Consider the following 27,314-nt stretch of genomic DNA (forward strand, 5'->3'; position numbering starts at 1 on the left):
CAAGTCACCAAGCTAATAAAGTCTGCTTTTGGAAATTACAGTTTTTTAGCGATTAGTCTAGTGACAGCATATGGTGCAATGTAGGGAGAATCATAAGTGAATCATGCATTTTTAGACTCCAGCCAACTAGTTATCGACTTGTGCAGCTGCCATGTAGGTCACCAAGTTGCTCAAGGCTAGGATTGCAGCTCAAAGGTCAAGATTCAGTGTGTCGTCCTCCTCATCTGAGAGACTTTGTGACTACAAAATAGATGAAGTGGTGACAGACACAAGAATGGGCTGGGACCTGAGGGACACCTAACTAATTATTATGGTGATGTTTATTTTCCCATGATTTTTGTTTGTGAAGGCTCTCTGTGTTCTGTAGTCAGTTTTATAGCAGCAGCATTTTTATAGTAGGGTGAAGCTGCTGCGGCAGAGCTGAAATGGAGAGGTTTTGAAAAACAGCCTGAAGGGCCAGTGACCACTGTCTGTTTCCATTTGCAAGAGAAAGAGGTGACCTGCTTGTGCAGCCTGCCTGATAAAGCACAGAACCAAGGTTTGAAAGAGGGCAGTGGTGGAAGTAGGTCTTCAAAACTATTGGAAATGAGTCTGGAGCAGCAAGAAGACCTCCTTTCTGGAGGTATTAATGAGATACTTCTCTTCTGACTCAATGGCATGATGGGTAAAAACTTCCAGTTTTGCAGACTTCAAGCAATAACTTAATGCAGCAATTTAGCCTTTTAGTAACAATAGCCTAGACCAAGCCTTGGTTTAAACTGTGCCACTTGCTCACTCCGTAATTCAAGTTTTGCTTTGCTCCTTGAAATGTTCAGGTCCAGCTGTGTACAACTGGAAATAAGTTTGAAATAAGCATGGCTGAAGCTTTTCCTCTCATTTGGAGCTTGTTATTGAAAGTGGTATGAAGTTTGCTCTGTGTGTGTTTGTTTGTAGAAATACTGCATAACTAGGTCTTCTCGTGCCTCAGCCCATGTGTAAAATTCTGTTGTAATGGGGCCTTTTTAATGACACAGGTTTTGCTTTGAATGAGCTTTCCTGAACAAAAATCTCTTTTTATATTCCCAAAAATATCATTTGGCTACAATACTGGTTTTTATTTTTTAATTGTACTTAAATAGTTATTTGATTGTTGCTTAAAAGAAAAAAGTTGAATTTCTATTTGTGTCCAGATTTTGAACAAGGAGAAGATGTTATTTTTAAAAACTGGTTTAGGAATCAGGGAGAAAATATAGCAGAATAAAGCTTTGATTTAGTCATGGTCTGTTCTTAGACCTTTTAACGTTTTTTTGCAGAATTTAAAATGAAGGTGATAAAATCCGAGAAAGCTCACTTCTTTCTGCTGCTGATAGTTCAATAGTGTGGAATGGTCTTGTGCTTTGGTAATCTAATTTTGGGAGCAGATTCTGTGCAGTTTGAATACTGCTGCCTGTACTTTGGCTAATAATTTGTTTGCTTGATTATTTTTTTTTTTTAATTTTCTTTTAAATATGACATACACTGTTCTGTCTAGTTCTTTTTGTAGCTCATTGTTCACTGAAAAGTTGTATACTTGATTAATATTATCTGCTTGGTCTGTGTCTTGCAGGCAAATGCAAAATTTAATAGAAATCTGCTAACCAGAGAACACTATTTAAAATTCCCATCCCTCAATAAAATGTAAAAACCAAAACAACATACTGAAGCAGGCTGTGAAGTAAAAGAGCAGTGACCACAAGTCTCACTGTGAAGGTATGCTGAATGTCAATGAATTAAAAAAAAAAAAAAAAAAAAAAAAGTGGGGAAGGGAAGGCAGAATGAAAATAATGGAGAGGCCAGATATGAAAAAAAGGCAGCGAATCATAGCTGTGGAAAGGGAGAGGTTAAGGGATTATGTAGACAGAAGGCAGGAGATTTAGTGAATTTATATTTATCCTGTAAGCGATGTCAGAAGCGTAACCAGCAAGCGCCTTGAGCTGCTGGATTGATACTACAGTGGTTCAAAATAGTAAGATGAGATAAGGAAGGAGATGCAGGTTAGGAAGAATTATTCTCTATGTTCTGTTGACACATTTTAGAAACTGCTCACTAGGGCTTGCATTCCTGACTTCATGCTTGAGCCTCTAATTGTACAGTTACAGGGGGTACTCTTGGTGAGAGATGTACATGAGAATACTCTCTAATTAAGCTAAGCGTATGGGTTAAAGCTATCTCTGTTGTAATTGCATGTGTTTGATTAAAGTTGATGTAATGTATTTATATTCTGTTTGTTTCTTGGGATTTGTTTTTTTGTTTTGTTTTTATACATTAATAATTCTTGAAGATGTGCTTTTATCTCCTTCCAAGGCTGAAAAGGAAGCAGGAATAGAGCGTGGTGCTAGAAGATTACTAGGGTGTTGGCAGTTTTCATTAAAAATTAAGAAATTAGTTCTCTTGATGGATTTTGATATGTGCTCCTGAAACTTGGTACTGCTTAACATTAGTTTCTTTGTCTCTGATAAAGAACAGGTGCATACCTAGGTGTAATACTGCCATATGGCTAGCAATTCATAAACTCTGTTGTTCTTTCTTGCTATTTTTTAAGTGAAAATACTCACAAAGCTGGTTTATACAGGATTTTATCCAACATATACTAAACTGCAGCTGAACAGCTTTACTGTTGGCTAAAGCTTATTAATGATGAATTAGTTTTTTTTCCACACTCTCATGCTGTCTGGTTAATGATCAAAATCTAAAAATTCTCTGTCCTAAAGACCATAATCTTGCCTTTAATTTTTAACTGCCCATTTGCTTTGTGTTGTGATTGACATTGCAATTCATATTTTGGTTGCTAGTAAATAAAAGCATGTGTGCTTAAAGACTTACCCAATCCATGGTTGAAGATGAATGTGTGTTTCAGTAAAAAGAAACAATGTAGATGATAAGTAACTTAATATATTGGTGGGTTTGCTGCTGAAGCCTAGAAACAAAAAGTCATTAAAAATACAGGTATCCTTACACACAGTTGTCTATATAAAAGAAACAGGCTAAAAGGAGAGTTGCCGGTTAAAAATATATGTATAATCTTTTCACTTTTCCACTCTTTTCAGTTTTGCATAAAAATTTTTACATTGGTTATGGTCAGGCATGTTTGGACACTAACTGAACAGTAGAAGGGGATCTGAAGTAATAATAAAAGGCAACTGGAAAATCAATAGCACGATGCAGCACTGCTTATATCTGCAACTGCAAATCATAATTTTGATCCTGTGCAGTAGGAAAGTGGCTCCTGTGAGATACAGAATGCTTTGCAGGATCTTCATGCACTTTTTTGTCTTGAAAGGGCTTTTTGCACCTCACCACAAGATTTTCTTGTACCTTGAGACACCCTTGTCTATATAAGCATCTTCAGTGCACTGATACAGATTGAATAGAGGAGGCAGCCAAGAAGAAATAATATGGCAGAATTAACCGGCCAAAATAATTAATTTGTAAGGAAGTAATGTATTGTCATGTTTTGGTTGTATTTTCCTAGATAGAATTTCCTGTAGAGGGTAGAAATTATTTAATAGTGTGTCGCACTGCTCCTGAACTTTGAGCTTTAAGAAAAGGAGAGATTAATGCCTTTCCTATGGGAAGGTGAAATAGAGAGTCTGAATGGTTTTTGCTGGTCCCCTGTAACAGATATTGTATTAAAAACTCAAGTTCTAAACAATTAGGTTAAAGAATGGGAAAAATGGCAGCTGATTTTTCTCTTCCTCCTCAAAAAAGGCAGGTGGGTTGGAAAACTGGAAAGTAATTATCTCTGTGCTAAAATACTTGTTTTCTGTAGCGCAGGTTCTTGTTCTTCCGGGTATTTTGGCTTATTAAATCAAACATACTGAAGTGGTTCTCTTTATCTTTTTGTTGTTCTATCTCTCTTTTTGCACTTCTCCTCCATTCCAGATAATCCTTCTCTCCTTTTCCTGTTAAAGTCAAGCTGTCAGCATACATCTTTGGCTGTGCCTTTCTCTGCTGCATATGGAATGTATCTCCTTATAGTTCTTCCTTTAGCTGAGGCTTCTTGTCTGTTTCTTCATTTTTGATTGCTTAAATACTTCTCATTTTCCTCCCTAGCCTTGTCTTCTCACAGACCCATTCTAGACCTTACAAGTCACATTTTTGTTCTTTCTTTTCACTGTGTTTTAATTCCTTGTCTGATAGTGAAAACACAGTTTTAATAATTCAGCAGTAAATAAATCAATATTAAATCTTCTTTCTGGCATGAAAAAAAAGATAATGATAACAACAGCAACAATAATAATAGCAATATCACACTTTTCTTTCTGCACTCCTCTACTGTCAGTTTGTTATCTTTTCCAGCTACAGGCATTCAATTCCTAAAAGTGTTTCTGTTTTCCTCTTTTCAGGGTCTAACATGTTTTTGGAGGCGTATTGATAATCAGCTCTTGCCATTTCAGTGTGCTTGCCATTTCAAGATAGGTGCTGTTTTATGGCAGTTGTAAGCCAAGTGTGAACAGTAATCATCATATTTGTGATTGCTGCTTGTAGGAGTTACTGAAGAATAAACACTGATGATCTAGTACTGTTATATTTAGAGGAAAAGTTTCCCCTCTGGAAACTTGATAGGAAATATATCATACTAATTTGTATATGGAGCTAATTTGTATATTATATAAAATTTCTCAAGGCTGTTCATGGTCAGAAATGAAAAGGTAAAGAGAGGTAAGGTATTAAGCTCTTTTTCAGCATTAGTTTTCACAAATGGAAATAACTCGTGCAATAGTTGGAAGTCCGGTGATTCAAAATAATTGCAGTAAGATACATAAGTATTAAGTGGCTGCAAAATCATTGCTCCTTAAATACTCCTTTAGGAAGACATGTTAAATGAGCCAACACTTTCATTAACAATACTGTTATTTTTCCCTTGTTTGCTTGAGGCCCAAGAAGAACTAAACAATTTGTATTGAAGACAAATTTTGCTCCTTTCAAATTTATTATCTCACAGTGGTGTTTTCCCATAGCAACTCCCTTTGGATTAGAACTGTACTTTAAAAAAACACAAACTAAAATGATGATTTCCATCTGACCATTTTTCCCCTGATGTTATAATATTTAAACTTGCTATGAAAGGGCAGTGTTGCAAAGATAACTTTGGAACTTCTGACAACACCATGTAAAACCTTTTTCATGCCATCAGTCTGTATGCCCATTTTTCACATAATAGAAAGCTAAAAAGAAATGGGATTACAAAATGAAAACAAACACACAATACCCTCATCTTCCAAACCCAAACAGTGTCAAAAGAATTTACAACAGCATGTAATAATTTATTAAATATAAATAAGGTGAAATTGTGAGGATATTGATGCATGAAGTTCAGACTGCAATGGTGTGTATTTCTTTTGTTTCCAGATGCAGAGACTAGTCAAATGCTTTTGTCTCCAAAAGAGAGTGTCTATGTGTGAACTGCCTTTTGGGAATGGCCCCTGGACTCTCTACCTACCCATCATTACCTGGGAACTAGTCAGCAAGAATACTAATTAGGAGAAGCAGTACTGTTGTGTCCTAGCAGTTTGTCTGGCATGGGTGGTGCATTTCAACACTCCATAATGCTTGGAGGGTTTTAGTAGTCTTAGTATAGATGCAATCTCAATTTTTAAAAAGGAAGAAAAAGAAAGAAAAGAGGAGATTTTTTTAATGACTGAAGATGTATTTTACAGTTTGATACTAAAACATGTGAAATGGTAGCTGTGTTTATGGTGCTTTCATTTTAAGTGGAAAATCTGAAGAATTTTGAGGAGGTTCTTAAACAGTTGTTGGTCACTAAACCAGGAGTCACACTGGTTTTAGTAGGTGCTTACAAGACATCTGCATTTAGAATATGTGGCTGTAATCTTGGATTTATACCTGTAATCTGTTCTGTCATGGCAGTCTTGATTTTTTGGGGGAGTGTAGGGGGCATGTGTGTGCTGTTTCACTTGAGTGTTCTTAGCAACAGAGTCTAATACAAAAGTACTCTGCACAACTTCAGTTAATGATGTTCTGTTTTCATTTTTATGGACACAAGCTCCAAACCCTATAGAGGAGTGATATATGAGATGTGGCTGTTTCTTTATTTGAAGATACTTGCAAAAATGCAGATGAGAATGTAGTGGAGTGCTGTGCATGCTACAGAAATGCTACAGAACATACTTCTAATCCTATTTTTTTTGGGGTTTTCAGAACAAAAGGCAGCAGATCTTTCACATTCACCCTATTAATTTAAAATTGAGAAACAAAAATAAATGCCGCACAGTCAGAGGATGATACCTGCTCTTGTGTTAGATGGGACAGTTAGTTGTGGTATGAGTTAAACTCTGAAGCTGTGCTGTGCCAGCCTGAACTTCAGTGACTTCAAGAATTTATCTTGAGGCATTAAGTGTACCAGTTGATGGACTCACACTGCACTGACCTTGCTTGCTCCTGCTCTGTGTGAGTTTTCTTTAGCTCCATCCTTGGAAAGGGAAGGAAACAACAGAAGCTTTTACAGACAGTGCTGTGAGTGATTCAGTGTGCAGATTCATCCATTCAGATAAAAATCACTCCAGCAGCTCGAAGTGCCCCTGCCATTTGCTAGGTGCATATCCAGGGAGGTTTTCTGTTTTGACTGGAGAATCCACTCACATTTCCAGGATTTCTGGAGTTTTCTCATATGGTCTCTCAATTGGTACTTAACAGCCAGCAGAATAGAGAAGAGTTGAGCAGTTGTCAGTCCCCAAACCAAACCATGCTGCTGGCTCATGGGATTAAAGCAAGAAGAGTGGCACATCAAAATGGAAAATTACCAATCCACACAGTTTCAGGACAGTATGTTCATGACAGTTCTGGTTATTTTTTGTGTGTACATTGTGTGCATCAAAGAAATAACAATTTTCATCCTCTTACCTTCTTGAGAATCAGAGGCTTGTATCTTGCCCAGAAGAATTTATGGTGTAATTTCAGTGAAAACACAATGGGGGAATGCTTCATGCATATTGTGATGATGACACCTCACAAAGTAATTAATGCAGCTGGCCTGAGCTTTAACTTAAGTGTGGAAAAATGCTGCTGTAGAAGAGAAATTCCAGTAGTGGGATGCTGATATATGTGGGCATGTGGAAAATTGTGCTGCTGAAGGCCAGTGTCCACAGAGGAGACAGAGGCAGAAATCAACTTTATTTGAATAAATGGAGAGACCCTTGTGTCTCCTTTGTGCTCATGAGGAAGAGAACAAGATTTCAGTTGTGTAGAGATTTTGGTTATTATGTGGTAAAATGCAAAGATAGCAGTATTGGTTACATCTTACCAGCATTTGCACCCGTACTTCTGTTTCATTCTGTTATGTAGAAATTCTTTCCAGTGAAAGAACACATAGTTTTTAAATCTACAGTCGCAACCACTGAGGTAATTTTTACTAATCTAATATGTTCCCCTCCTTGTTTTATATTCACATTTGCTTTCAGGTGTCAAGGGCTGAGTTCTGTTTCAGCTAGGTTTGTGTGAATAACTGGTCTCTCCTGACTCTGTTAGAGGCTCATTCATCTTGTGAGTGTAGGAAGAACTACAGAAGGCTGGGTTGGATTGGGGAGGAAGGGGAAGCAGGAATTACAGTTCTTTGTGGCCACAGTGGTTTTGATTGCTACTCCTGCCTTTCAGCAACTCCCAGCTTACTGCCTTCTTTGTAATGGGTAAATATATCAAATCTGTGCCTAGACACAGACTCCCTTCTGAGTCTGTGTCTAGGCACAGATTTGATATCTTTACCCTTCACCCCAAAGTACTTTTTCAGATCATTGTTTTGATGAAAATGATCTGGAGTTAGTCTTTGGACCAGGATGGCTAGAAGTTCCATGCAATATTTTGGACAGAGATTGTTTTTCTTGGGGTGTTCTTGCTTTAGTGGTGTTTTGTTTTTTTTTTTTTGGTTTTTTTTTTTGGTTTTGTTTTGTTTTGTTTTTTTGTTTTGGTTTGTTTTTTTGTTTGTTTTGTTTTGTTGTAGTTTTTTTTTTGTTTGGTTGGTTTTTTTGTTTGGTTTTGTTGTTGTTTTTGGTGTTTTTTTAATTATTTGTTTGGGTAATCTTTTGGAATTTATTTACTCTGTGAATTATCTGACTAGCTTGTTATATTTTGTTGCTCTTGTAACATAGTCTCTGCATAGGGTAATGTGTATATCTGTGTGTTTGGGCACACCCTATAATTTTCCTATATAGTCTGTACAGTTGTAAGGCTTTTATAATATCCTAACTGTCTCTATGGGGTTGTTTTGCAATTCTTTTATATTAATCAGGTTTTGCAATAACTGTGTTGTACCTTAAAAACTTTAATTTCTACACCTTCTTGCTCATTAACTAGGTTATTCTTACAATTTATTTTAATTGATTTTAAAATTAAAAAAAATCTTATTTTTCATGGTCTGCTTGGCTGATCCCTCTCAACTCAAATCACATTCTTAAAATATCTCTTCCAAAGCTTTAATGGTATTTATGCATTTTTAAATTGAGATTTAAAAAACCTTACTGTTAAAAACTTACAGTATTTATTGTTCAGATTTTTTCCCATTCTTTTTATTTGCACTATCATGTGAAATCCTGAATAATACTGGGGTGGTTCAGAAATAGTGGAAATGTTTCTAGGTCCTGCAGATGCCTTCACAAAGCATGAGGAAACAAATAACTTTTGACAACTAAACTTCCTATTCTTCCTGTTAAAACTCAGCACTGCTAATATATTATTTGGTATGAATAATACATATAAATAATACAGTGAAAAAGCATCTGCTTTTTCACTGTTCTTTGTTTTACTCTATGAATGCTCTTGTTTCTTTGTGATCAGAACTATCATTAATCCAAAACCTGTAAGAAAGTTGTATTTTGTTTTTAGATTTTCCATAAATAGTCTTCATTCTGATGATGGAAGAATGTAAGCACTGCATTTGATGTCTTCCATTAACCTGCTTTTAAAAGCTTTATCTTTTATTGTTTGGAAAATTACCGGGAAGATGCAGATGTGGATTTAGTTGCCTTTGGCTTCTTTCTTCTTCTCTCCACCCTTTGCAGGAGGAGATTTTGGTAATTTTGAGGGCACCAATTTCTAAAAATTATTTTGATGTCTTTCTTCTGCTTAGCCAAGCCGTACTTTGGTGGTATTCCAAGAACAATTAAAATTCTGCCAGGTGTTGACAGGTGTGGCCCAAGAAGCCATGTATTATTCTTGATTCCCAAGCAGGTTATTGGTTTTGCTGGTGATGTCCTCACTCCTCTCCTGCCTGAGAGACAGCTCTGTGGTTCCCCTGCTGCCTGTCTAATATTGTGAATATACTTTTTATTGACCTCTTCCCCTTGAAGCAAAACTATATGTTTTCACATTTGGTCACAAAGGAAATCTGTTGAGAAAAGAACTTCTTTGTTCTGTTCACCGCATCAAAGTGAGTTTTAAACTGCTCTCCTAGTTTCTGTTTTTTTAAAGAACAAGAAGGTAGGCACAGTGACATGACAATTCATCCTGAAATTCTCAATTCACTGACTTTGCAGTACTCAAAGAAGACAAGAAGAGCTGTGATTGTGGTGAACATGCGGAGCAGGTTTATGCCCTACATAATGTTTGCACTTCTCTGAGAGATGCAGAAGAAATTCCATTGTCTAACCTCCCTCTGCCTTCTCTGTCTCCAGAGGATTTGCTGCTTACGCAGTAACCAAAACGTTTACTGGAGGAGGATTCTGAGCATTTTATCCTGCAGACTGGATGGTGCAGGAAGATTATGAATCCATGGGGAAACCAGTTTAACAAATTCTGTTTTCCTACTGTGTCTGTACAAATTTGATATTGCTTTGTAATTAAAGTTGAATCTGCTTCTACAGGATATTGTTTTTCTCATTTTGAACTGTGAAGCTTTGCCCATGCATTCCTGAAATAGATCAGCTAAATATATGAGGGAAAGTACTGTCCTCCCAAAGGTTCAGTGGGATTCTTGTAGCAGTATTTCTTTGCAGAAAGAAACCATGAATTGAGTTGTCTTGCTGAGAGAGGGGTTTCTGCTTTATGAACAAGATAATTGTACATTTCTGTTCAAAGTAAACATCATTCTTACACGATTAATGAATTCTAGATATTTTATGCACTCACTGGAATAAACAAAACAATGCCATCTCAAGCACTTAGTCTGTGGTTAATGTTGTGCCTGCTTTTGCACATCTTTCAGCAACATCAGAGATCAAAATGAACTCCAGCACTTGAGGGCATGTGGGGAGGATTTTAGACACTGGAGGAAAGTGTGTCTGTAAAGCCTTAATGATTGCTCCTTCATCTACACAAATTTGCTTGAACCAGTGCCAGATCTGCTGTAATATTGATGGCGTCCTTCACCTTATTAGTGGCCCAAATGTAAAAGAGCATATGCTAGTAGTCAAACCTTGTTCATGGTATAGGGAGACCAAAAATATTGAAGGCTACAAAGGGGATGTGGGCTACAGCTACAGATTTGGTGTGGAACATGCTTTCTGTTAAGTAAATGAAAAATGTTTACAACACTGACCTTTGTGCAGTGGGGACACCCCCTGGCTTAGCTGGTATGAGAATTTGATTAAGCAAATTCTGGAAGAGTTCTCTGACAGTGAGGCAATTAGTAAAATGTTGCAAGATATAATGGTAAAGTTGTATGTTGAGTGACTGCCTTTATCCCTGAAAGAGTATGAGTGTGTGGAGTACAAAAAGCCTGTTGCTTTCCATCTTCCTTGGTCTTGGTCTGGAGATTTGATTAAGCATTTGGCATTTAGGACACAGCAGTATAGTTGGTGAAAAATTAGACATGAGCAATAGGAATGTTTAGCCAGAGTGGGCAGTATTGGAGTTCAGTTTTATGGGCTTACAATATGAGATTGCAGAATGCCTGAAGTGGGGCTGCATTTACCCAGGGTCATTGCCAGGGCTGTGCCTCGGAAATGGGCTGACTGAGGTGGTCCAGTCCCTCATATCCAAATAAAGGATTCTTTCCATTAATTTTGTGGTTTTAGTGGGACTATTCATCCCCTAATATCTATTTATAATGTTCCATTGGGCATGCTGAGAGGTGTAGGTTTTAAGGATTAAAGGAGATTTTAAAGATAAAATCTGATGTTGGGAGAGAGGCTGTAATGGCTGTTTAATTTGAAGCACTTTCTCAGTTCTGCAAGAATGATGATAAAATTCAAAAATCTGAGATAGAATGATCTCCCTTCTATACATGTGGATACATTCATGTGGGAATATGCTCTCTGAGATTTGTATTTCAAAAGAAACATTTAGTTCCTCAGGTGACTGTGTGGGATAGAGTGTTCTGCACTGCACTGGAACTTGTCTTCTGCAAAGCTCATGAATGAGAATGTGCTTTGCTATGAGTAGTGTAGAAAAATGAGTTACCATTCTTATTCATGGTCTGCCTTCTGAGCTTCTCCCATTTTTCAGAGAGAGAGGATGAAGCTTGCATTGATCACAGTGTATCTGTAATACTCACCCAAGGTGCAAGGTCACTGTGTCCCCCTGAAGTGCTCAGGAGAGAAGTCAACATGCAGGCTGTTTCTACACTGTCACTGTTCCAGAGCTGGTGGGCTTAATTGAAAAATTTGCTTTTGTGCTGTGCAGGGTAGATATTGTGTCTCTGAGGAATGTTAAGCATTAAGCTTTCCTGTACCTTTGCCATTCTCACAAGCTATGACCTTGTGTACAGCAGAGTTACTGCCAGACCTCAGGTGCACCAGATCATCTGAAGCACTCTATTTTTCGATATTGTTTACAAGACAACCATTTGGGAATATAAATGGAGACTACAGCATAGGTAGCATTCAGAATTTCCAGAAATCACACCATATACCTCTCAGGGGCTTATAATTTGGTGTGGTGAAAGCAGAATCATGTTCTTTCAGAGCCCATTGTTCCTCAGTGCCAGAATTTTCACAGATTATCAGTCTACCTTTTTCTTCTTTTTTTGCAAAAGGAGCTGATAATAATTTTCCTCCATACTAGTAAATTGTTTTCTCTAAGATGCTAAAATTTTATTTTTGCAGGACTTGCCATTTTTAAACTAAAAATATATGTTGTGAAAGTTTGAGCAACTTTCATTAAGAATATGTGTTATTTTATTTCTGTAATTTAAAAAAGTCATACCAGACAACTAATACTCAGATGCTTCAGTTATCTCTATATATCTAATAAATGCAAGCAACTGAGAGCCAACATGCAAATGACAGCTTGAAACAGAATGAAACATGTGGAGTGCATTTCCATGGGCAGTGACAGTAGTGTTTACTGCATTATCACAATAGTGCCACAGAGCCTGGATAAAGACCCCATTTTGCACAAAGTAACACAAAGTAAGATGCAATTCCTTGTCATGTCTAAGGATACAGATAGAGTAGAATAGTATATTATATATATAAATAAAATAGCTTCCTGCAGATGAGAAGTTGTATTTGAATCTGTGTGTGCTCTTGGTTCATGACAAATGGGAAGGAAAACATAGCAGTCTGTATGCATGTATTAACATATATTTTGCCAATATAGTTAATAAATTTGATTGGACAATATTCACAAAGGAAGGCAATAATTATTGAATCATCAAATGCAACTGAGTTATTTTCTAAGCCAGGGTTCTGAGCCCAAGTCCTTAAATTGAGACTGTTACCTACATGGGTGCCAGTAGATGAAGAAATGACGCAGGGCAGTGTGGTGTGGTGGTCTCTGCATATTGCAATCTTTGCCAAGAAAAGAGGGGATTGGAACATTATAATGAAATGTGTTTTGCATTCAGTTTTTTTCTGCAAAAGGTCTGACCTGGAATGAAATGCAGCTCCTTGTTTTGGAAGTTTAAAAAAGGTACTGTGGGAGCTAAGAAGAATAAGTGATTGTTATCCTCTCTCACTCATGAGGAAGGAGACAAGGAGGCTTAAAGTAAGACGGTCCTGATGGGCACCTGATAGGCTGAGCTACAACAGGGAACAGGTGGGTGAAAGTTATCTGTAGATAATCATGTTTGTGGCCCTCCACTGAACTTGCTTCAGGACCTCCATGTCTCTCTGGCACTGAGGAGCCCAGAACTGGGCATAGCACTCCAGATGTGCCTCAGCAGGTCTGAGCAGAGGGCCAGGATCACCTCCCTCACCCTGCTGGCACTGCTCTTCTTAATGCCCCCGAGGACACCATTGGCCTTCTTCACCAGAACACACTGCTGGCTCATGGACAGCTTGCTGTCCACCAGAAACCCCAGGTCCTTCTCCACAGAGCTGCTTTCCAGCTGGTGTCTGGGGTTATTCTTCCCCAGTACAGGACCCTGTATTTGCTCTTGTCAAATTTCAGACAGTTCTTCTCTGCCTATCTCTCCATCCTGTCAAGGCTGCACTCTGGGGTACTGGCCACTGCTCCCAGCTTTGTGCTGTCAGTGACCAGCTGAGGAGACATCTGTCTCTTTGTCTAAATCATTGGGCTCAGTATTGAACCTTGGGGGCACTACTTGTGACAGGCCTCCAAACAGACTCTGCGTCACTAACTGGTCACTGAGTCACCTTCTGGGATCTGCCATTCAGCTGGTTCTCAATCCACCTCCACATCCACTCATCAAGATGGTATCCCTGACTTTGCCTTTTATGGTATCATGTTACCTAGAGCCTTGCTGAAGTTCAGATAGACAACATCCACCACTCTCTCCTCATCCATCCAGCCAACATCCCATTACAGAAGGTGTCACGATCTGCTTATTGCAGGGTGTTGTGATGGTTCTTTTCACCGATCCCAAAAGTGCAAAAAAGGCAAACAACAAGGGATTATCAGTTAATCACAACAAATGCACCTTTATTAGGGGCCAAAACAGTAGATGCGATAGTGGGGATCAGAAAGGAGATAAAAGGATAGAGAGAGAGAGCAGGGGGATGGGAATAGCTACCAACACAGGCGAGATCCTCAGTGGTCCGGATGATGGGGATCCGTCTGTTGTGTCAGGGGAGTCTTTGAAGTTCTGGTCGACTCGGGGGTCCAGTTATAGTCCACAGAGAAAAGAGGGGGGAACAAGTGTAACAATGAAAGTCCATTGTAATCGTCATGAGGGAATAGGTGAGTCCACAGAAACCACCAAAGCAAGATGAATACAATGAAGAATAAGTCCATTGAAATTACTGAAGGGAAACAGGTCATGTCATTAGTGGTCAGACCACCAATTTCCCCTCCTCCCTATAGTAGGGGTCTCAGTCTCAGTCCTTGGGAGAAGGGTTCTCATTCTTTGTCACAGTGGTAACGAGGCAAATGAGATGTCTTCAATGAAGGACCACGGGAGTCACCCCAAAAGTTCATTTGGCTTAAGGACGGAGATTAGAAGCAGGCCGCGCATCAGGCTGTCCCGTGCTGGGTCCACGTCAGGTCTTTGCCAAGTCCTTGCCATCTCCTTGCCAAGTTCTTGCCAGGCCTTGTTCGGGACAGCCAGCATGACGGTTTAGTGGTTCCACCTGCGCTGTGTCCTGTTCTAAGCCGGAGCTGCAGTGGGGGAAGGGATTCTTTCCCGTGGCAATCGGAAGGCAGAATGGAGAATGAGGGGCTTCAGACGTGCTCTTACAGAAGGTAATCACTTCAGTAAAGCATGACTTCCTTTTGGTGAATCTATGCTCAGTACTCCTTATCACCTTCTTGTCTTTCACATGCCCAGAGACGGTATCCAGGATGAGCCATTCCATCACCTTTCCAGGGACTGAGGTGAAGCTGACTGGCCAGTAGTTCCCTGGATTCCCCTTTTTGCCCTTTTTGAAGACCAAAATGACATTTGTTTTCTTCCAGCCCTCAGGCACCTCTCCTCATCACCACGATTTTTCAAAGATGATTATGAATAGCCCAGCTACAGAGTCTGTCACCTCCCTCAAGCATTTGTGGGACTCCCATCACTCCCATTGGGGCCCATGGATTTGTGGATAGCAGGTTTACCTAAGCAATCTCTAAGCCAATCTTCCTCAACCAAGGGAAAGTCTTTCTTCCTCCAGACCTTGTTCCTGGGTCAGGGATTCCTGAGGGCTGGTCTTGTCAGTGAAGACTGAAGCCAAAGCGGCATACAGTATCTCTGCTTTCTCTGCAGCCTCTGTTGCAATGGTTCCTGTTTTCGCACAGAAATAGGCTCACACTTTCCTTTTTGCTTTTGATGTATTGGAAAAAGCCCTTCTTGTTATCCTGGATGTTTTTGGCTGGATTAATTCCAAATGGGCCTTGGGCTTCCTTGTTGCATTTTTTCATACTCTGACAACATCACAGTAATTGGCCCAGGTGACCTGTCCCTGTTTTCACCTCCTTTATATCTCCTGCCTATGTTTGAGTTTTGACAGGAATTCCTTGCTCATCATGCACTGGTCTTGAGCCTGGATAAAGTGATTGTTGAATACTCTAGGATCCTTCTCCCTGCAGAGCATGTTCACATGAAATTCTTCAAAGAAGGTCCCTGAAGAGACTGAAGTTAACTCTCCTGAAGCCCAGGGCTGTTTCCTCCTCAAGCAATACAGAATTCCATGGTCTTATGGTTACTGTAATGAAGCTTGCCACAGCCTTCACATCTGCAACCAGATCTTCCCAATTATTTAGTTTAAGGTCCAGCAGCCCAGTTTTTCTGGTTGGCCCTTCCATCACCAGTAGCAGAAAGTTGTGATCCATGCTTTCCAACTACCACTTGGATTGTTTGTGCTTTGCTGTGTTGCTCCTACAACAGACATTAGAGTGGCTGAAGTCCCCCATGAGAACCAGAGACTTTGACTACATAAAGGAATATGCTGAAGCAGGAGACCATGGAAAAAATCTTTGTGTGATTTTTTGGAAAGATACCAGTGGAGCAGAATGGCATTTAGCAGGCTAGAGGATATGATATTGGGATAATGTACTCACATAATAACAATAATGAAATAATATCTTCATTTATTATACTTTAGTGTGCTTAGGGGTTAGGATGAATAATGATTATTTGTAGTAAGAATATGATTTTAGGAAACAAAGTAGATGTGTGTTATGAGAGCATGAGCTTTGTCATACTTCACAATTAACTGAACAAGAAAGAGGTTTTTAAAATTGTTCCTTGACAGACCAAGGATGCATGGGCTGTGAAGCTGGCTGTGTATTAGGTGTGCTTAAAAGAAGGTAATAAATCTCTGGATGCTTAGCAGTGGAATATCATTTACAATTAATAAATGATATTTTAATACTTTGCTTTGAATTTGGCATGGAAAATTCTGACTGATTGCTACTGCCCTGTTGTGTGCTGGCAGAGTCACAGTTTTCTGGATGATATAATCTAGATTTATATTTGCTGTGTTTCAGGGTTGTCTCTAATATTATCTACAGCTTTGAAAGGTGAGATTCAAATCTATTGTGCACTTCAATTACTAAAAATTGCTATAGTTTTATATAGCAAATCTCTGACCTTGAAAGATGTATGATTTTCAGTTCTTAAAAAACATTACACTTTTTGATAATAAAAAATGGCTGGCATCTCTAATGTGAAAATTTTAATGTGAAAAACTCAGAGGTTTAGCAAAGTATTAGGGAACATTGTATAAGGTGCAAGTGCAGGTGAGCTGCTTATTGATTTTCAATGTAGCTTGCTGTTTTGGAGAAAAAAAAATTGAGGGATTAGGGAAAATGAAACTCCATTTAGGAAAAAAAGCAAGTGTTTCTTTTGATTTGTATAAGGTATTTGACTAGCTTAGGTTGAATTAGACTAGATTAATTTACTAAACTAGAATAGTTAAAATTAGACTAGGTAACAGGCTTTCAGCATAAGACAATCAGTTTATATGTTAGTGCTCAAAGACAGCAATATAAGGAATGTCTGCTAGAAAATTACAAACTTAAGTAACTTTAATATTTTTAAATGAACATTTCACAGTTATCTTTAAATGGCTGTTTAGAGTGATTTAAGATTGTGGGTTGAAGAATGCCAACTCACTGTGTCAGTTTCTATTCCTGAAAAAAATATGTGAAGGAAAACCATTTTTATGCTTTCTTCATTATTCATTAGCTACTCAGCGATATTATGTGTAAAGTTCAATGTGGTAGACCTGATTTATGAAAGTGGTTTTCTTATTTTGCAGCAGATTTCTCTTTAACTACATAGTGCTCTCCTTACTGCTGTTACTAGAGATGCAGGAGAGGGATATTCAAATACATGCACCTTTCATTGCATCTAAATTTTAGTGTACTTAAAATGTTTTTTTCCATTATATTTCCATTATATTTTTTCAGTTATAAGTAAGCTGTATGACAGATTACATGTTCATTAACTACAGAAAATGAATTGGGCCAATGCCTTTAAATATGAAGGCATATAAGTTTAGGTACCTTAAAATGCATTGATGCCAGTTAAATAAGCATGTAACTAATTGGATAGATCCATGCTTGTCCAACTCTTAGCAGAGTGGATTTGGAGGGAAGTTAGAAGTTATTTGTAATGCTTTACAGCTAATCTAAGTTACTGTGGGAATGGGGTTATGATTTGCATCAACTTTAGGCAAAACCATACCATGAATAATACACAGAGCTTGCATAATTTTTAAAATTTCAGATTAAGGCATGTACAACTTCTGTTTAACCAGTTTGCAACATCCCCTTGAAGCAGATCTATGCAAAACATCACTGGAAAGGATGCAGGAAATAGATCAGTTTTTAGGTGGAAACCACTTCAAAAGCTCAGGGTGAGAAACAGAAATTTATATCTAGCAGTTCTAGTATGGAGAAATGGTAAGCTCTTTTTGAAAAATGACTCCAATGTGCATTAAGGTGAGTGAAACAAACTGAGTGGTTTCAATGAAGTTAGTAAAAGCAACGTGGTGGAGGATATGTTGAATTGTATGAATTGTATGTATTATATATTGTACATGGACTATACATGAGTCACCTTTATTTCCTGAATTATGCTTGGAATCTGGACTCTGCACATGAACAGCACATAAGAGCAGTTGCTCTGAAATATTTTTAAAAATTATTACAGTTATATTAGCTTACACTGAGGAGGGTCATTTTCTCAGAGGCATGACTTCATTTTGGTACTGGTCTTCATTTTTTTAAACATACTGTAAGTGGTTTCTTAGCTTGCTGTGTTGAAGTTAACAGAGGTTTGGAGTATTGTATCCAGCTCTGCTGGTACAGACCTACTGTCAGTCTTGGACTTCCAGCAAGAATAGTAGCTAATTTAAATGTTACACCTAGCACTTCAGTAATGAAACTGAGAATTCACTATCTAAATCACATGAGCATCACATGAGCTTTGAAAGTTAATTTTATGCAACAATTCTGAACTGCTGTCAGGTGAAATTAATAATTTGTGTAAGGCTACATAGTTCTCCCAAAGACTGTCTTATTCAAGCACTCAGAATGCTGAGGCTGTTTTATGTACTATAATAAAGCTGATTTTATGCCTGATGCAAACAGATAATAAGCTGGATTTTCTTGCGATGATGTTAGTCCAGTCTGTGATCCTGAATTGTAGTCAAGGAAAAAGAGAAAGTTACAAACCATCCTATTGTCATAATAGAGTGTTATCAATAGTTGTTATAGATGCTTTGCTTCATTTTCTCTGCACAATATTAAGGATTAAATAATTAAATACCTAGTAGAATCTGAAATTTGAATTGTTTAATAGCACCAAATTAAAAAAAGTACAACCCTTTCCAACATGACAAACCTTAAAAAGGTCAACTTTTTAATAATATTTTTACATACAATATTTGCAGCAATAGCTTTCCTTGAACAGTTACACAGATTGTTCACCTCAATGTCTTATACAAATTTCAGAAACTGATAAGAACTGAAGAAATGATAAGAAAAAGATATAAGCCCAGGAACACACATGAAAGTAGTACTATAGACAATCCACACTTCCAACTCACTTCCAAGCCATAGTTTAATTTTAATTAGTAGACATTTATTTTGTTTACTTTTCAGTTGAATTCTAGTGCCCATCCTCCCATTAAAACGGAACACAAATGGAAATTATGTCTAGCTTTAGGAAGTCTTCCAAATGCAAATGGAAGCATTGAACCCAGGCTTGGTGATATTTAATTTCTTAAATAATTAGGTATGTATATTTAATATAATGACATGGTTGAATTGGATAATGTTTTTGAAGATTAGCAAATACAGACAACTAATCTAAAGGAAGAAGTACAAATATTAAAATGGATTTTTTTTAATTTTGTGTCAGTAGTTTCCTGGTTGCTATTTTAAATCAAGTGCACTTGCCCAATGGTTTTCATTGTGTATAATGGCTGAAGTGCCAGTTTGGCTTCAGGTTTTACTGACAAAAATTAGCAAGCAAAAATCGTGACTAGTTTGCAACTGAAAATCATTCCTTACTACTATAAATTATGCCTGATGAGGGATTTTTGTAAACATTTCCACCTTTGCAGTTCATCTTGTGGGTTAAATTCTGCCTTCAAATGCAAATGTCTATGACTGCAGGCAGTGTTTGCACGGTGCAGGGTAGGTCAGGGCTGAGAATGCTGGCATGCATATTGACTGTGCTGCTGTGCTGCTGTGCTGCTTTATGTTCCTGGGCACTTCTGCCACTGGCCTGTAAAGCAGTGAATTGTCAATTTAAAGAGAATTTGCAAGGCTGTGTTTTCTGTGTTTTCTTTAATTAATTGTTGTGCTTAGGAGGAGACAAATATAAAGGTCCCAGGTATTCACATTTCCTGAAACAGATCTTTCAATGTAGGTAATATTCTTTAAAGAAAGGTCACAAAAGTATGTCAGTCCTATTTTTGTATTATTTTCTTTTTATCACAACAAAATGATGTTTGAAAGCACTTTAAAGGGGAGAGACAGTGTTAGATTGGAAATTCATTTAATAATAAATAATTTTCTGAGAATAGAACGTCAGTGTTTTTGAAAATATAAGTTTTACTCAGCTTTTGAACTAAAAGTAATCAAGCCTATTAATAATATAATTTTTGTAAGTAATTTAAGAGCAAGTTTTTAGCTTCTTCCATTTTCATAAACCTAATTTAGCCTATATGAAAGAGCTGTAAAGTGAATTGAAGTGTAAGTCTCTAAACACACCTATTTCAGTTAAAGAGAAAGACATTTTGGGGCATGCAGTTTCTCATGAAACATAATTTATAGAAAGGATTATTATGAGCATATTTCTGATTCCTGCTCAGTACTTCACTGAATTCTATATAGTATTACTAAAGGCTGAATTACTGATCACAAAGATGTCCTTGTATCAGCAAAGGTTTTTTGGTAAATGGGAATCAATACATTTTATTACTTGGTTGTAAAAACATTTACTTATTTATTTGTGGTTTTCTGTGCAGAAAGGACATGTTCTAATGTATTTATCTGTTTTCTATTTTTAAGATGCTGCTTTTTTTTAGGGGAAGGGTTTTTTTTTATTTAGGGGCAGTGGGTTAAAATTATTCTGAAAATACTTGAAGGCTGGAAGCTGCTATCATTATCTGAAATTTTCAGCTCAATTATTCAGCTCCTGAACCACTTGATAGTTTCAAACAGAAACCTTTCTGGTCCATTATCTTTTGATGTGTAACTAAAGTCTCTGTCATTTAACATCTCAGGTCTTGAATTGATTCTATCTATCTGTGATGTCATTGAGCAGAGAGTGTTTTCATTTATTCATACACACCTGCACACCCACTCTTTATAAGGCTGTCTTGTCTCTTGGGATGGAGGCAGGACCTAGGCTTTGCTCTTGCAAATTTTTAGCAATGTAGTGTTAAGAACAGGAACCATAGCATTGCTACATGTACTTCACAATTCCCTTTGTGCCTCAAGATCTGATGGAGGGGTGACAGTGGTAGCCTGTTGCTGTGCCACCAGGGCTACTGACCACACCCTGGTGGCCTCTGCTGCCTTGGCTGGTAGAAGGTATGGCTGCTTCCTTGCCTTGAGACAGAGGACAGCACTTCATCAATATCTTGGAGAAGGATGGAGTTCATTGGCAATGGTGAGGGGCTGCACAGGATAGGGATAATTTGCCATGCCACCTGTATTAGGCAGTGGAGTTGTCTACGGGGCAAAATCTGTGTGTAGCTGGGGGGCTCCTGAATCTTTCTGTGTATAGGTCCATGAGGTGGTCAGCTGGGACCCCAAGGATTTGCTTTGTTGCTAATGCAACAAGGACAAGATTTTATTTGTGTAGAAACATTAGAGCTTTCTCTGACTTCATCCTCTTTATGTGTTTCCTTATCAGCTTCACTGGGCAGGTGCTCTTTCTTTGGGTCTATAGAATGCTTGCAAAACAATTTTAGTCCTATTTATGCCATAACCAACATCTGAAGCTGGCAGCAGTCCAGTTACAACATACAAATTTGGTGTATTTCTATTCTAGTCACTATAGGATGCCTCAAGGTGTAGTTGGAGCTTGAATATTAAGATGTGCTTACAATTTTATTGTAGAGTAGTGGGCAAGTTCTGCCAAAAACTTGCCATTGAACATTTCTTTTTCAGTGTGCGATTCATATTATTCATCTTATTGCAGTTAAACTGTATATCTTCAAAGTTTTTTCATGGTAGTATCTATACTGTGGTTGGGGATATACTTAGGGTACAAAGAGTCTTCAGGAATGGGACAGAGTCATTGGTTTAAGCCATACTGAATACTCAAAATGGTACTGAAGAAATTCAGCAAATCTGAATTGGGCCTTTACCTCTTTGCTTTATGAATAATTCTTGGCTAAGTTGTAAGCAATCTTCTTATATTAATCTAAGTTCTCTGATTTATTCCTAACTTGTAGCAATCCAGAGGCATTTGCTTCAATTTTTTAAAATATTCTCAATTGTTGTCCCTTTTTTTAAAAAATTATATGTTGAATATATCTTCACAAAAGGCAAAGTATTCATATTCTTATGTAATATGGCAAGGTCTGTATTTTCTGCTCTAGTCAATCTTTAGATGAAGAATCAAATCTACCAGAATCCTTTCTGGAATTCTTTGGTTTGTGCCTGTTCAGGTTTTGATTTTTTGTTTTGTTGCTCACTAACTGAGAAGGTGTCACTTATGAAGTTGTCATTTGTGCTTGGCCAGAGTGACCATGAAGCAATTGAGTTTAAAATTTCTGTTGTCAGGAGCAAAACTTTAACCCTGGGCATGGGAAGAGCAGACTGCAGGCTTCTCAGGGAACTAGTTAGTGAGTTCCTGTAGGAAATGCTTTTGAAGGTGCTGGGATACATCAGTGCTGGTCACTTTTTAAGCATCTCCTCTGAAGGGCACAGGAGCAGCAGATCCCAAATGTCACCTGTTAAGCAGGCAAAGTGAAAGGCTGGCTTGGCTGAACAAGGATCTTCTTTTGGTGATAAAGTAAAAAAGGAAGGTGTAAGCCCAGTGGAAGCAAGGTCAGGTGACATGGAAAGTATACAGAGATGCTGCTCATCACTGTAGGGAGAAAATTTGTGTGGCAAAGCTCAACTGGAGTTGAAGCTGGCCAGAACTGCGAGGAACAAAAAAAAAAAAAAAAAAAAAAAAAAAAAAAAAAAAAAAAAAAAAAAGAGTTTTAAAAAAATACATTAATAGCCAAAGGCAGTGTAGAAATTACATTGGCCAGTTGCAGAATGAGGATGATAACCTCATGAACAGGGACACAGACAAGCCAGAGTTGTTAAATGCTTTATTTGCCTCTGTCTTCAGCACTGATGATGGGCTCTGGGAGTCCCAGTGTCCTGAGATGGCGGGCTGTGGGTGCGACATTTATAAAACCTCAGCTGACCCTGAAGTTGTGTGGAATCTGCTGCTCCAGTTGGATCCCTACAAATCTATGGGGTTTGATGGGATTAATCTGAGAATACTAAAATACTCAGTACTGTCTGCCGTCATTGTGAGGTCTCTCTCAATGATTTTTGAGTGATCTCGGGAATCTGAAGAGTTCCTAGTTGACTGAAATGTGTCAAATGTCTCAATTTTCAAGAAGGATGAAAAGGAGGAGCCTGGAAGCTGTGGGCCTATCAGTCTCACTCCAGTGACTGGTAAAATTATGGAGAAGATTATTCTGGGAATTATTGAAAAACACTACAGGGTTATGCAGTCACCAGTCGTAGCCAACATGGCTTTGAAAGCAAAACCTAATTGTCTGTTGAACCTGGTTTCCTTTCATGACCAGGTAACCCACCCAGCTGACCAAGGGAAGACAGTAAAGTTTTTGATACTGTCTCTCACAGGATCCTTCTGGACAAAATGTGCAGCCCGCATCTGGATAAACACATCATGGGATGGGTGAGCAGCTGGGTCATGGGTCAGGCACAAAGGGTTACAGTGCATGGGGTGACATCAGGCTGGGAATCTGTCACTGGAAGGGCTCCACAGGGCCCCATCCTCGGCCCTCTGCTCTTCAACATCTTCATAAATGACCTGGACACAGAACTGGAAGGGATACTGAGCAAGTTCACAGATGATACAAAACTGGGAGGAGCTGTTGACTCCCTCGAGGGCGGGGAGAGGCCCTGCAGAGAGACCTCCACAGATCAGGGGTCTGGGCAATCACCAGCCACATGAAGTTCCACATGTGATGTAGTACCTGCTTCAGCGGAGGAAATTAATGACTTGTATGCCCAGTTTTACAGCCTGGACCGGTTCTGAATTTGCAACTACAAGTATGTCTTTTCAGTAGCTGCTGTGTCATTCAGCACAGTACTGTGACTTACCAACTTGAAGCCAGTATTGTACAATCTGTCACTAGTTGAGCTCTCTTGCTCTTCCTTCCCATCTCTCCTTCTCCCTGCATACAAACTAATTTTGAAGCTGAGATGTACTTTCCTAACACACTAAAGAAAAATAGTTAATTTTGATGCAAGCTCTCATAAGTGGTGATTTTTAGAGAGATTATAAAAGTTTTTTTCTAGAGGACTGGATGCAACATCTTGGAATGGCTCACAAGAATGAACTTCCCAAAGCTCCATTCACAGGTTTTGGACCAAAATCTCGTATCCTGATGATGATCTGTAATTATTTTATGAATCACACTGACTTGGTCATTGAGATATTTACTCTGTGAATATTACAGTTAACAAAGAACTATGTCATTAATTTGAGTCTACTGAAAGTAGATGTCGATTAATTCACTGTCCAGAAGGACAGGCATCAGGGAGTAGTTGTTCTGTGCTGATTCCATCTCTGCAATGCCAAAAGGCACTACATGTTTTCTAAGCAACTGGGAACTGAAAGAGCAAGTTGCAGCTACTTCCCAAAGCTCTGAGAGAGAGGGGGAAGAATTTCCTGCCAGAATGTAAAAGGCATTGCATATCTGGGCCATTGGTGGAGCCTTGACAAAGTACAAGCTGGCTGTGGACCAGAATCTGCCATTTAAAATAATTTAATGCCTGGTTTAACATGTTGGAAACCCATAAGCAGTAGCAACCAGTAAGCAAATAAAATGGTTCAGCATCAGCCACTGCTTTCAAAACACTGAAGAATTAATTTGGAAAAAATCACAAAATAAATGTAGGATTTTTTGCATGTAGTAGGTTTTCTTTTGTGTTTGCACTGCTGGGCAGATACTGCTGTCATTTTACAACACATTACAGTACTATAGTCAAAATATAAAACTTCAGCCTACTCTTACTGGCAGTCACCTTCACTTTTGCTTTCTTACTCCTATATATTTTGTGCTTCCTTTATAAAGTCTCCTTTTACTAATTTGTAATTATTTTTACTTATAAATCTTACTTGGAGAAAATGGAAAGTAGGAAAGAGGAAAATGACTGAATTAGAGCAAGAAAAGTAAGAAATGAAGGAGAATATAGAAAGTGATGCTGTGGTCAGAAACTGGATTTGAAAAGAAAAGCACCTATTTCTAAAGCTTTAAATAAGCATAATAGATGGTAAGTTGCAACTTTTTATTGTTTTCTTGTTTAACTTCTGCCAATTAATTCAGAATCTTTTCAAAGGTCATAATTATCTTTTAATAGCTGGACTGATGAGTCAAAGTTTTTTGTTCCCTTGTTGGATAATAAGTGCTTCATACAATTAAGAATTTTATCATTCTTAAAGTATGAGACAATATATTTCTGCATTTAAATATAAAATCATTTAAGTTGAAAAAGGCCTCTAAGATCATCAAGTCCAGCCATAAAACTAACACTGCCAAGTTCACCACTAAATGATGTCCCTAAGCAGCATGTCTATATGTCTTTTAAAATACCTCAAAAACTGGTGTTCTCAACCATGTACCTGGGGAGCCTGTTTCATAGTGAATAATTTTTTCTAATATCCAATATGAAATAGCCTTTTAATGTTGATTAGTAGTACATGAATAAAAGTTGCACCTGCAAGCTGTGAAAATGTCTGGCTAAAATTCAGCTCATATCTTTAGGCCATTTTTCAGAAGTCCACTTTCCCAGAGTCAACTTAACTCCTCCTTCTTGTGTGAATGGCACCTCCCATTTTTTTGCAGGGGGGGTGATAGAAAGAGCAATTTCTACCCCGGACGAATCTACTGGCATGCAGGTCAAGTCTCTGTATTAGTCTCAATAGAAACAAAAAATAAAATGCAGCATATGGGAAACCACAGACATGACCAGCTGAACTATAGCCAAATTGCATTGCTAGCAAAAGACAGCATCTGCTGTGTAATTTTTGTCAAAAAACAGTACTAATCTCGTTGGATCAGTATTTCACATGAGCTAATTTTCTCCTTTTGCCTAGCTCAATATGCACGGTTAATACTGTTTGCTAGGCAAGATATGTATTACTAAGATTAAGTGAAAGGCCTTGGTATGGTGACCAAATCTGTGGTGAAGATGGTACATGGCAACTCTGGCGTTGTAACACAGTGGTGCATAAAACCAGTATTCAGGGCATTTCAATATTGTAGTGAAACTACAGTACCGAAATTCAGTACTGCACAATTAAGTACTGTAGCCAGCTGCAAAGTAATTTGAATCAAGTGGTTTATTTTGAAATGTGATAAGAAGAAGAAAATAATTTGAATGTGGAATGTTAGTGTTGTGGTTTTGGCTGAGGTAGAGTTAATTACTTCTCAGTAGCTGGTACAGTGCTGTTTGGGACTCAGTAAGTGAATAATGTTGACAATTAATGCTACTACACTGGGAGGAGCTGTTGACACCCTCAAAGGCAGAAAGTCCCTGCAGTGAGACCTCAGCAAACCAGAGACTGGCAGTCACCAAGTGTATGAAATTTAACAAAGATGTGCCAGATTCAGCACCTGGGATGGGCCAACCCTGGATGTATGGACAGACTGGGAAATGAGATGCTGTAAGCAGTGCCATGGAAAGGCACCTGATGGCAAGCTGAACATGGGTCAGCAGTGCCCTGGCAGCCAGGAGGGCCAACCCTGTCCTGGGGTGCATCAGGCACAGCATCACCAGTCGGGCAAGGGAGGGGATTGTTCTGCTCTGCTCTGAGTTGGGGCAGCCTCATCTCCAGTGCTGGGGGCTGGTTTGGCTACAGCATATGAGACATTAAACTGTTAGAGAGCATCCAAGGGAGACATATGAAGATGGTGAATGACCTTGAGGGGAAGATGTATGAGAAGTAGCTGAGATCACTTAGTCTGTTCAACCTGAAGAAGAGGAGACTGAGGGGAGAGTTCATTGCAGTCTACCTCTTCCTCATGAGGGGAAAAAGAGGGGCAGACACTGTGCTCCTGTGCTTAACTACCCTCTGAGTAAAGATTTTCTTTCTAACATCTAAGATAAAACTATCAGCTTAAAAACATTGCCCATTGTCCTGTCACTACATGCCCTCTCCCTTCTTTTTTATAAGCCCCCTAAGGTACTGACAGGCCTCAATGAGGTCTTCCTGAAGCCTTCTACTCTCCAGGATAAACAACCCCAATTCTCTCAGTTTATCTTTGCAGGAGAGGTGCTCCAGCCCTCTGATCATCTTCATTACCCTTTGGACTTGCTCCACTGGTCGATGTCCTTCCTGTGCTGGGATCCCAGAGCTGGATGCAGGGTTCCAGGTGGGCTCTCACCACAGCAGAGCAGAGGGGCAGAATCCCCTCCCTCCCCTGCTGCCCACCCTGCTTTGGATGCAGCTCAGGACACGTTTGGCTTTCTGGGCTGGGAGTGCCCATGGCTGGGTCATTCCAGCCTCTCACCCACCAGCACCCCCAAGTCCTTCTGAGCAGGGCTGCTCTCCATCTGCTCATCCCCCAGCCTGAGCTGGTACTGGGGGTTGCCTCGACCCAGGTGCAGCACCTTGCACTTGGTCTTGTTAAACCTCATGGGATTTCCATGAACCCAATTCTTGAGCTTGTTCAGTTCCTCCTGGATGGCATCTTATCCTGTGGGTGTGTAAGCTGCATCAGTCAGCTTGGTGTCATCTGCAGACTTGCTGAGGCTGCACTCAATCTCACTGTCTGTGTCATTGACAAAGACATTAA

At 38.8% G+C, this 27,314-nt stretch overlaps 1 protein-coding gene across 4 annotated transcripts in view; it reads left to right on the forward strand.

Moving 5' to 3' along the window:
- FRMD3 (FERM domain containing 3) overlaps positions 1-27,314 on the forward strand; it is a 123,544-nt gene that overhangs the window by 3,381 nt on the left and 92,849 nt on the right. Inside the window, exons 1-2 of one of the 4 annotated variants that reach the window (XM_053931589.1) lie at positions 20,632-20,923; positions 23,131-23,185. The exons of 1 other annotated variant lie outside the window; for it this stretch is intronic. In XM_053931589.1, coding sequence (XP_053787564.1) covers positions 23,147-23,185 — 39 coding nt within the window. In that variant the 5' untranslated portion in view covers positions 20,632-20,923; positions 23,131-23,146. Of the gene's footprint in view, positions 1-20,631; positions 20,924-23,130; positions 23,186-27,314 lie in introns of those variants that run through there. 2 more of the 4 variants (XM_053931591.1, XM_053931592.1) reach the window with 2 other exon arrangements.

This window comes from Vidua chalybeata, chromosome Z, assembly GCF_026979565.1.
Source record: "Vidua chalybeata isolate OUT-0048 chromosome Z, bVidCha1 merged haplotype, whole genome shotgun sequence".
NCBI classification, from domain to species: domain Eukaryota; kingdom Metazoa; phylum Chordata; class Aves; order Passeriformes; family Viduidae; genus Vidua; species Vidua chalybeata.